Raw genomic sequence first — 11649 nt, 5'->3', positions numbered from 1 at the left:
TGATGGAATCAAGGTTCAATTTCAGGACCTTTAGCTCTGATACCATGTTAAATTACCACTTATCCCAAAAGCTTAAGCTTATAGGAAGAGGTAAATTTAATTACTTAATCAATACTTTAACATAAACTTGTTATACTTATTTGAGTATTAAACGACCCCCTTTATGTGAACATCATCCAAATTTAAATTTTACTATTAAAAGCTCATAAAAATACTAAACTATATGGGTTTAAAATTCTAATGTATAAAATTATAAATAAGTTGGTATTAAATACAATTTTGGATCCTTATATATATAATGAACAAATTTCAATCTTTATTACCATAAATACAATTTGAAATTTTTTCTAACCAAATTTTATCTATGACATACTTAGTTAATTGTCTCTCTTAATTTTAAACCATGCATGAGCAGCAGAATTTGTATCCCTCTTCATGTGATCAACTCTCCAAGAACTCAATTGACGCAAACTCTCTCTAATTTCGTCCACAATATATTCATATTTGAACAAGTTTTTGTTCTTCGCTTTGACCGCATTGACAATCTGCATAGCATCATCTTCCAAAATTATATCATAGAAACTCAACACCTTGCTGAGTTCTACTGATATATTTTTTGTTATACTTGGTGCAGCCAATATGAAACCTTCATAATCCCTTACAATAATGCCAATCCCTACACTCCCCTCAATTTTATCCACAGCTACATTCCAATTAAGTTTAACCATACCTTGGGGGCTTCTTCCCTTATATGGGCACCATGTCTTGGGTGGATCTCCTTGCATCAGTCTCTTGTGCATTGACTCTCCTAGACTCACCAAGGGAGTGAGCGGCTTCTTGGAATACTTAATTGGTTTGGGTGAGTGAATTCTTCTCCATGCACAACTGAATTTCTTTTGAACCATATTTTTCATGCAACCACCACCGCCAATTCAAGTTCCTCCAAATTACATAGTCCTAACATGAAAAAAAAAATGAGTCCCTCTTCCTAACCTTTTTGTGGCTTCTTCGTGGCGCACCCCCAAACATCTCACGCGGATGGGCAGTTCCATAATATATGTTGGACAACTTCTTCACCTCTTCGAAATAAATTTTTTTTAAAAAAATTTTTTGGTAAAAGGTTGTTGCAGCTCTTCACATAAACATTTTGATGCATTTAGAAATTTAAAATTCCATATTGCCTTCCAAAATTTAACTCTCTCTTTTTGCCTTTACGCCCCACCATTCCTCATTAACCTTTGCTCCTTTCCCATATTGATAGGCACTCATGATCAAGAAATCCCCACTAGTTGTACATCTCCAAATTAAAAGATCCTATTGTTATAATGGGCTCAAAGGAATTTGGCAGATGAATTTTGCCTCCCCCTCTTGGAACACCTCTCTAATCAGATTGGAATTCTACAATTTTGTATCTTGATCAATGAGCTATGTTACCCTTGCATCCTCCGCTAGTAATTTCCTTGGAGACTATACAAAAAAAGATATTAGAGTCAGAAGCCATCTGTCACTCCACACCTGTATATCTCTGCCATCACCCCACCTGACATACAAGCCCATTTTTTAACAACTCACATGCCGACAGCAAACTCCGCCATGCAAATGACAATCTTTTCCCCATACTAGCATCTAAAATGGTGCTATGTGGGTTATATTTTGCCTTGATGATACTTGATGCTAATGACTTGGGATTCTGTAAAAGCCGCCAATATTGTTTGGCCAAGAGAGCTTTATTAAAAGTTACCAAATCGCTGAAACCATTCCATCTTAATAATACCCAAATATGTATTAAGTAATGTATTTTTAATTAACAAATTACTAAAAGTTAGATCTCAACGGTCTGTTGTTATACAATTCTTATTGACCCAATTAAAATTTAAATATGTTATTTGAAACTAGGAAAACATTGTACATCTATTATATATATAACTACTCAGTAAATAAAATAAAACCCACTAAGCCAATGGCAATGGGTTAATTTGTTCCATTGAAAATATATATATATATATATATATATATATATATATATATATATATATATATATATATATATATATATATATATATATATATTATGGATGCCAATTTAGATGGGTTAATTGGGACCGGAATTTCTTAAATAAAATGGGAGAGAATTTTCATTCTTAGAGCGGGGAGTAGAGCTAAGAATGCAACAAACATAGAATTTTTTTTTTTTTTTTTTTAATTTCAAGTACTATTTCTTAAAAATAGTAAAACAAGAAAATAAAAATTTATGCATGATGGTCGAATTTGGATTGGTAATTATTGGACATTATGCATGCATTAAAGGGTTGAAAATTTTTAAGAACGAGATATGACAGTCTCATGTGAAAATTTGAGTGGATTCATCTGCTAGGCAAGTATTCACCACTCAAGTAAAAGAAATGGTATGGGCCAATATTTTTTTTCATATTTAGAACATTTAATCTTACAAATTTGTTAACTTATGTGGACTTCATTGACCCACATAAGTTAATGATAGACCCTAGGCCTACAAATTTAATGATTGATCTATTTAATTTGTAAGAAAATATGGATCAAATATAATAAAAGTATTGACCCGTAACTTTTTTTTTTAAAAGTATGACAAGCAAAAAAGAAAGAACCTAATTGCAGAATATAAAAACTCAATTCAACCTGATGATGAACCGAGAGAGGCAGAAAGTGTGTAATAACGAAGAAGACAGAGGAAGCCATAGAATCAGAGACTTAGGAGATCAAAGGTAGAAAAAAAATCTGGACGGATTCTGGGAGTAAACGTCTCATTCTTGTGCAGCTGGCATCATGTATCTAAAATTAATGCCTAAATTTTATGTATTCCATATTATGAGATATTTGAAACCCAAATAAACAAACAATTACTAAAATTTAGATCCAAAATAAATAGGTATTATGTGCGGCTTATTTTGGAGATTTTCAGTGTAGAGGAGGCTGAAAAAATTTGCAGCATCCCAATAAATGTCAATCGATAGGCTGATAAAACTTATTTGGGGTGGTAACTGTTCCAATCCTAGTGTTTAACATTAGTTAAGTCTAATCTTGACCATGTGTATATAAACTCTTTGATATCATTCCCATGCTTGCAAGCCGGTTTTCAAGGTGAGTTCTACCCAAAGTTTGTAATATTTGGTATCAGAGTTAACCACTATTTTGAGAGGTTCGAGTCACAAAGTTGGCGACCTATGAACTAGATTAATATACTGATAGGTGAGTGGAGCAGCCAAAAAAGAAAGGACTGCCATTGGGTAAGTATCGATAGAGTGGGCCGCCGTGGACATCGATAATTTTCCAGTCAAAAGTGCTTATCATATGGGAAGAAATTTATCCATATAGGAGGACAGTAAATGTTTCAGCTCTTCTAAACACCGTGATATATGGAAGAACATATGGGCTTTGAATATGCTCAGAGTTGTGAAGAGTTTTCTTTGGAAGGCGTGTAACAATCTATTATCGACTAAAGAAAATTTCTTCAGAAGGAAGGTGACGTCAGGCCCAGTTTGCCCACTATGTAAGGTAGACTGGTGTGTTAGAATATATTGTATGAGATTTGATATTATAGAGGATGAGACAATTTCTTTCAGGTCAGTTCTAAAAAAAAATTGAGAAGGAAAATACTGAATTATGAGTGACAGTTGTATGTAGAATATGGTTAAGTAGAAATAATGTGGTCTTTGAGGAAGATCTCATGCACGACAGCATAAATTGTCAAACGTTCAAGAGAAGTTGTAATTTGTAAAGAGTTTTATGCAGCGAAACAAAAAGAAATGCATAAAGATGTAAGAAGTCTTCCCGATAGGTGTGTATAAAATAAATTAGGATGCTACAATTGACAAGGTATGTAAGATTATGGGTGTTGGGGTAATTGTTAGAGATGATATGGTTATGGTTCTGGGCCTCCAGCACCAATGTGTTTGTTTGTTCGGTACATCATTGACCCGATTATTAGAGGTGAAAAAGCAATTATGGTTAGCGTTATTGGTTAGAACAGCTATCTGTAACTATCTAAGCGGTTAGTAAAATTCACTAACTGTCTATGTGATTAACCGGCGGTTAGCGGTTATTGGCTAGAACAGCTATCCGTAACTATCTAAGCGGTTAGTAAAATCTACTAACTGTCTATGTAATTAACCGGCGGTTAGCGGTTAATAACCCTAATAACCGCTAACCGGTTTTTATAAAAAAATAATAATAATAAAAAAAAAAAGTTTTTTTTTTAAAAAAAGAAAGAAGTTAATTTTTTTAAAAAAATTAAAAATTAAAAAAAATAAAATAAAAACAAAAATGACGTCATTTTTATGGTAATATGATAATACCCTACAACGATTATGGCAGAAGCGTATGCGGCATGGAACGCTATGCTATTTGGCAAAGATATATGCCTACATAAAGTCATTATAGAAGATGATGCTTTGGAGATAATTCATGCTTTTTAAACCGATGATCAACTATGACAGAGGTATGGTAATCTGACTGAGGATGCATTGCCTTGCACAGTCTAAAGCCTTGGAAGGTGTGTACATAAAGAGAGAAAGCAAATATGGTGGCACATGCTTTGGCAAAGACGGTGTTCCAGACATCTACTAAAAAAATTTAGGAAAAAATTCACTTTATCCCCTTGAAGTTTCAGGGGTTTTTCAATTTGAATCTCAAAGTTTAAAAATTAACAATGTACCCCCCTAATGTTTCAAAAATTTTCAATTTAAACCTACGTCAAATTGGACGGAAATCTATGAAATTACCTAATTACCCTCAGGCTTTTTTAAAAAAAATTCCGTCCAATTTAACGGAAATTAGTAACGGAAGGTTTAAATTGAAAATTTTTAAAACATTAGGAGGGTACATTGCCAATTTTTGAACTTTGGGGTTCAAATTGAAAAATTCTTAAAACTTCAGGAGAGTAAAGTGGATTTTTCCGAAAAATTTAAATAGGGGAATATCCTGATTTTTTACATGTTGTCTACAGTTGTATGCTTTGATAGTTTGTAATCTCTAATTTTTAAGAATGACTGAAAGAATGAGATTTCACTTTTAAAAAAATAAAATAAAATAAAACATTTTCCGTCTATTATATAATTACTCAATAAATAAAATAAAACCCAGAAAGCTAATGGCAATGGGCTGTGGGCTAGGCAAAATGCAGCACCTAAATCAAGTTGCAGCACGTCGGTGTTAATAATATAAGAGGGGCTTTCAGAAAATATAGTTTAATTATGCACTATGAAGTCTTACCGTTTAAGAGTCCATATCAATACGCATGCTATATCTAATTGCCTAAAAAAAATTATTATTGAAATAGTAATGGTAGAATATTTTTATTTCATAGTTATTTTATAATATTGATTTAGTAATTTTAATTAATCATTGAATTAGTTATTATTATTATTATATATTTCTCATACTGAAAACGGTCTCCATCCATCTAATGAGAAAAAAGAAAATATATATATATATATGCTCCGAAAAAGAGCAAAAGAATAAAATGAAATTTTTTACTTGATGGTATTAGGATTGGTAATGATTGGACATGATGCATTGGGTGGATCTCTCCTGCCGGATGGATATTTGGACAATCTAAATAAGTGTGGTTCGGGCTATCCTGACACCTATTTGAACAAGTGGAGCTCATCCATACTCTTACATGAGTTAACTATTGCACCTAATTGAGATCCGTTGAGAACATGATTACCAAAATCTCTATCAAAGTACTGCCTGATTTTGTCATCACCCCAATGCCTGGGGTTAGATTGGATTACATTGAAGCATGTCTTTTTAAATTGTGATTTGCCTTCAATCAACTTGGCTCATGGGTTTAATAATTTTCTGTGCTCTTCAATTTAATTCAAGTAGTTATCTCTATAGTTTACATTCGTTGCATCTCTTTCTATCCCAGCTTTATTTAGCTTATGATTAACATATAAAACTATTTACCATTAACAAAAAAAAGCATTATTATAGTTATACATTCTTATCAACAAATGAAGCCCATTTAACTTAGTTTCTAACCATCTTATGCGGGAGCTGGGAAGACTAAGAAATATTGTACAACGGGTGTGCACGCCGCGTGCAAAAAAAAAAATTGCACAGGTGTGCGTGGCACGTTGTACGCCGCGTGCAAAAAAAAAATTTGCACAGGCGTGCGTGGGCGTGCCACGCACACCGCGTGCTGCCAATCGCTGCCCTTGTACAATAGTTGAGGAGACACCATCTAGATCAATGAGACAAAGAACCACCAAGATCATATAATTTTTAGGTAGAAACAATGATCTAAAATTTCAAGTGAATCAAACGGGCTCTACAAACTGTAATGGAGGAGATTTGTTGCATGAGATCAAAAGGAACGGCGACGCGTAGGGTACATATGTGAGGGAGGGGGTCGGTGAATGGTTGGGCAACGGCCAACAATGAAGCAGGAGGCGCGCATGAGTGGTGTAGGTTGTGGGTTTTCAATAGATATAACCTCTAATAATCCAAACAAAAAACATTGAAAAACTAAAGTAGAAGAAGAGGGAAAAAATTAAAAAAATAAAAATAAAAAAAGCACCAAAAAAACAGATGAGGAAGAGGAGTACATGAGAGTTGTGGTAGGAAGCCCTAAGTAAGATATGAGGGGGGAAAAAGTTTTTTGTAGAGAGAGAGCTGCTGGTTGTGAAGCTCATTTTATTTTACACAAATAGCAACTACTTATAAAGATTAATCAGCTAGTTGTCTGCAGTCAGTAACAAAGCAATATTGATGTTGTTAAGTTCAAACATGATGGTGGGATTGGGATTGGTAATGATTGGGTGGGTCTCATATGCTGGGCAATTGTTCCAACTGTTTGAATAGATGTGATTCGGACTGCCCGAATACCTATCCAAACAGGTGGAGTCCACCACTTCGACGGCCTATTGAACCAAATCAAGATCCGTTTACAATATTGTTAGTAGAATCTCTTTCAAAGTGTTGCCTGACTTTGTCCTCAATAATCAAGTCAAAACATGTTCTTTAAAGAGCTCAAGATTCTATAATCAGATGAGGAAGAGTACATGAGAGTTGCGGTAGGAAGCCCCAAGTAAGATATGAGGGGGGGAAAAGTTTTTTGTAGAGAGAGCTACTGGTTGTGAAGCTCATTTTATTTTACACAAATAGCAACTACTAATAAAGATTAATCAGCTAGTTGTCTGCAGTCAGTAACAAAGCAATATTGATGTTGTTTAGTTCAAACATGATGGTGGGATTGGGATTGATAATGATTGGGTGGGTCTCATATGCTGGGCAATTTTTCCAACTGTTTGAATAGGTGTGATTTGGACTGCCCGAATACCTATCCGAACAGGTGGAATCCACCACTTCGACGGCCTATTGCATCAAATCAAGATCTGTTTACAATATTGTTAGTAGAATCTCTTTCAAAGTGTTGCCCGACTTTGTCCTCAATAATCAAGTTAAAACTAGTTCTTTAAAGAGCTCGAGATTCTATAATCTACAATATTGTATTTCTAATTCCTATGATCCACCTCAATATTCATCTAAAGCTCATTTTGTTATAGAGAAATGCTATATACCACTTTTATTCTATTTAACAGATGTTACACTGCGTGTCAGCCTTTAGATCCCTTATTTCAAACAAACAAACATAAACACAAATCCAATGGCGGATTGAAAGTGTCACATCAACAAAGTGAGATAAAGTATGGTGTATAGCATTACTCTTTGCTCAACTACTAATAAAAGATTAATCAATAGTCGTCAAAACCACTAATAAAACAATATATCTTTTCGGTAGCAATAGTTTTTACTTGGTGTTGTTTACTTCAAATATGTTCCTTCTCAAAATAAAAAGTGGGTAAAATAGAAGAGGACAAATCTTCAAAGGTCACAATATGATGCTTAAGAGGACGACAAAAAAGTGAAAGGAAAACGAAATTCATCAAAGCAATTTTGCCATTTGTGCCATAGGTAAAAGACACTTTGGGAGCAAGAAGAGAGAGAATAAAGACCAAAGATGAAACAAAAGAAAAGAAACCCATCCCCCGTTCATTCAGACTAAACAAAACCATAAAGACACAACCACCTTCTACGGCCAACCCTATCCCTTACTGTAACGTGAGGACTGTCTATACTTATAAGAACTTCAAAAACAGGAAAATACAGCAAAATTTAAACCAAAAGAAAGATTTAAGGGACAAAAGAAAAAGAATTCAAATTACTCATACAGGGTCATCATGTCCATGGCTGTTCTAAATGTATGATCAAAGGGCAACTAGTACTCTCATGATATAATGCAAAAATCATCTGGACTGCACCTTATACCCTAAACTACAAGAAGAAACAGCAAAAATGAAGAATGACAAAGAAAATACAAAGATGTTGGTATAGCAGAAGAGAGAATTATTTTTTTTTATCAGTAGAAGAAAGAGTTATCACACATACAATATAGGCAAGACAAGATAGCATTAAACGACTTGGAGAAAAAAAGAAAGTGAAAATGGACAATAATCTGTTTTTCCAGTGCACTTCTTCCCTCTTGAAATCCAGGTAGTAAAATGCTACTGTTGTTTAACTGAATCCAGTGCTCTACAAAGGGTGACAGAATGAGAACTCCGATATTTACCATACAAGAAAATAAAAGAGAGCATGCATAGCAATAGAGAGTGCACTAGAGCATTAAAGAAAATATTGAACTCAAATACTATTGAACAACAATGGTTCAACAGATTATACATAAAATTACCGTCATCTCTGCTTATGATAAATAAATTCATATTTAAAAACAGAAGATGTTACAACAAAAAGTCGCTACATTTTTAAGGGTAAAATGAACAGCTAAAAGCAACTTGAATATTGTGATAAGGATACAACGATCTTCTTAATGATTAACATCTGTAGACAAAATACTCGTATGGACAATTCAAAGAGGAATTCTAAAACTGATATAGCGAAAGAAGTACTTTACACTTGGGTAGAAAGCAATTTTTCTTGCGTGCAGAATAATGACTTGGTTAAGGTGTAAATAAATAGCAACAGAACTAATGACATGATACTTGCTATGGGGCCAATATAAGCAAATTCCTTGGAGAGAGACTTCAACCATGAGTATCATTATTCAGAGACCAAAATTACAAGCCTGGACAAATTCTAAATCATAGTCAACATACTTTGTCCAAAGGGGTCGAAACTGATTCATGGCAATGTCGAGCCATGGCTTCATATTCCCGTTGAAGTGCACCACTGCAGCGTTGCGGATCTCATCCATGCTAATGCTTGGATTGTAACCAAGTCCAAGAACATGCCATGATTTGTCCAGCGGCTTCGTTGTTGAGTAAAATGTGATTAGACCTGGGGGCAATGTCCCCAATTTCCACAAGGTACGGTTCTCATTCTGCAACAAGATTACAATTATTAGTAAATACTACTAGCCCACACAAGGTTTCTCGCAAAAGATATGGTACAGTACTGACTAACCCACGAAAATGCAAAAGAAAACATATTAATGACAATAAGACTACGATGTCTAATAAGCTTTATATCTTAAAAGTGAAGCCTCTAGCAGCAGAAAGCAACAAAACAGGCAGGGTGTTTAGAAAGCAACAAACAAGATCAATTGGTTCAAACTAGTGCATCAGAATTTGCAACCAAAACAGGTTGTAAAATAAAATCATTCGAGCTCAGTACAGTTTAATAGGCACCAAATGTTGCTCAAGCATGGTAAATGCACGAAAACAAGCATGTTAACAGAGAAAAAATCAAATCATTACCAGATTCTGCCAGTAATGATATTCTTCCGTGCACTTCTCCCTCCTCCAAGCATCCAAATCAAAGAAGTTCATCCCATAAGCCCACGCGCAAGCTTTTGGGTTAAACTTCTCCTTAATCAAAGGGTGCGAGAAATTCATGTACTGTGCATAGCGATGGAACGACCCAAAACATGTCTCGACCGCCCCATTCACCTTCCCATCCATATCTATCTTCCACAACCCTGTCAAGTCCCTCTGAACCACTATATCATCATCCAAAAACAAAATCCTATGCAATTTTGGGTACATTTCCGGCAAATAAAACCTCAAGTGATTCAATATCGACAAATACTTTGGGTTCCTAAACTTCATGTTTGTGGTGTCCTTTGTTGCATTCTCAAGCTTATTCTCAAAGTAAAACCTCTGGAGATTTGCAGACTCCAATTGCCGAAGCACTGGCACATACGAAGAGTTCAAGAACTTGTAATCCTCAACTGCCTTCACTTCAATGTGCGCTCCATTATAGTCCTTCAATTTGAACATAACTTGCATCGCCCCGAGATTCATCTTATCAGTCACGACATGGAAAACATGCTTCCACGGCTCCTTCGAGTTCTTTACCGCCGAATTGACCACCACCGACGCTGCAACCACATTATCTGAGAAAATTGCATAGTGGTAAAGCTTCGGATCCTCAAGCTCCGGTGGAGTCTGCCTCCCCTCATCTGAATACTTCTCTGGATGGGCGATTCGCTCTTCCATCAACCGCATTGCCAGGCAATGCAAGCTTTTGGGTATCGATTTTGCGGCTATCAAGCTCGAGAAAGCTCCTTGCTTCTTCGCCTTGGTTAACTGCTCATTCACTGCGAAAATTGTATCCTTCAGCTTCTGGATCTTCAACTGATTATCGAAAGACTCCTTCGCTTCCGCTATCACTTGCCTCGTCAGTTTGATTCGTTCCTTCACTTCCTTCTCGAATTGCCGCAACGCCGATTCATCGAGGGAGATCCCGTCGGATTCGTAGAGACCGTGATACAAGGGCTTGTTGAGGAGATCGGAGTAGTTCCGCGAGAGATCGGCGAAAACCCTAACGAGCTTGGAGTTCTCGAGCTTGAGCTTTCGCGCATAGGAAGCGTACGCCAGAGCCAATGACCGGTGGTCGTCCGCTTGCTTTCGGATCTGGTCCAACCGGGGCTTGAGAGGGTCCGATTTGAGCGCAAGTACGGATCTTCTCGTAGTTCCCAATCCATATGAACCCGACGCGAAACCCTAATTCATATCAATCCAGTAAGTAAATTAATTAATTAAACAACATGCTTCAACTACAAGAATTTGCCGCATTTACACTGACATTCCACAGTAGAAACCCGTTTGTTTCCCGAGAGAATAGAAAAAGAAAAACTATTTTCCGGGGAAAGAGAAACCTAACATGTCAATTACATTTCTTCCCGCGGATCCGTAATGTTAAGATCCAGAAGTTAAACCGTAACTCAAACCGAAACCAAAAAAAAAAAAAAAGAAACAAAAAACAAAAATAAATAAATAATAAAAAAGTTCCCTCACATAAGAAACAACCTGTTTGTTTCTCGGGAAAATTTTCCCGGAAATCAGATCTGAGAGGGAGAGAAAGAGAGACTTACGAGGTGGTGGAGGTGGGAAGTGTCGGTGCGAGACGTGAAGAGAAAAGAGAGAGTGAAGAAGAGGCAGAGAGCCACAGTGATGGCGCACCCCAACACTCTGAAGCTGAACTTCACGCCGGCGCCTCTCTCTGCGGTGCGTGCGGTTCGATGGTTCGCCATTTTCGTTGCCTTTGATTGATTGAGAACTGGAAAATGATTGCTGTCAGCCTTTCAGTGAGAGAGAGAGAGAGAGAGAGTGCTGGCTCCAACTCAGAATTTTCTTTTCTGTAAAATAT

The 11649-nt window shown here is 36.0% G+C and overlaps 1 protein-coding gene across 1 annotated transcript; it reads right to left on the bottom strand.

Annotated features, from left to right (window-relative positions):
* Positions 1-8811: 8811 nt before the first annotated feature.
* On the bottom strand, positions 8812-11649 carry QUA1 (Nucleotide-diphospho-sugar transferases superfamily protein). Its single transcript, XM_059606836.2, has 3 exons — positions 11375-11649; positions 9756-11003; positions 8812-9379 (listed from the first exon to the last, which is right to left on the bottom strand). Exons 1-3 carry the CDS (start codon positions 11531-11533, stop codon positions 9104-9106), a joined length of 1683 nt encoding a protein of 560 aa, XP_059462819.1. The 5' UTR covers positions 11534-11649; the 3' UTR covers positions 8812-9103.

Source organism: Corylus avellana, chromosome 2, assembly GCF_965113065.1.
Source record: "Corylus avellana chromosome 2, dhCorAvel1.hap1.2, whole genome shotgun sequence".
Taxonomy (NCBI): Eukaryota; Viridiplantae; Streptophyta; class Magnoliopsida; order Fagales; family Betulaceae; genus Corylus; species Corylus avellana.
Note: the sequence above shows the minus strand (reverse complement) of the source record. Positions and strands in the feature narration are given on the sequence as shown.

Coding starts and splice junctions, on each gene's coding strand:
- QUA1 (XM_059606836.2), bottom strand. CDS start 11,533: ATGGCGAACCATCGAACCGCACGCACCGCAGAGAGAGGCGCCGGCGTG. Junction 11,004..11,374: donor CTTCCCACCTCCACCACCTC/GTAAGTCTCTCT, acceptor GATATGAATTAG/GGTTTCGCGTCGGGTTCATA. Junction 9,380..9,755: donor ATCATTACTGGCAGAATCTG/GTAATGATTTGA, acceptor ATCTTGTTGCAG/AATGAGAACCGTACCTTGTG.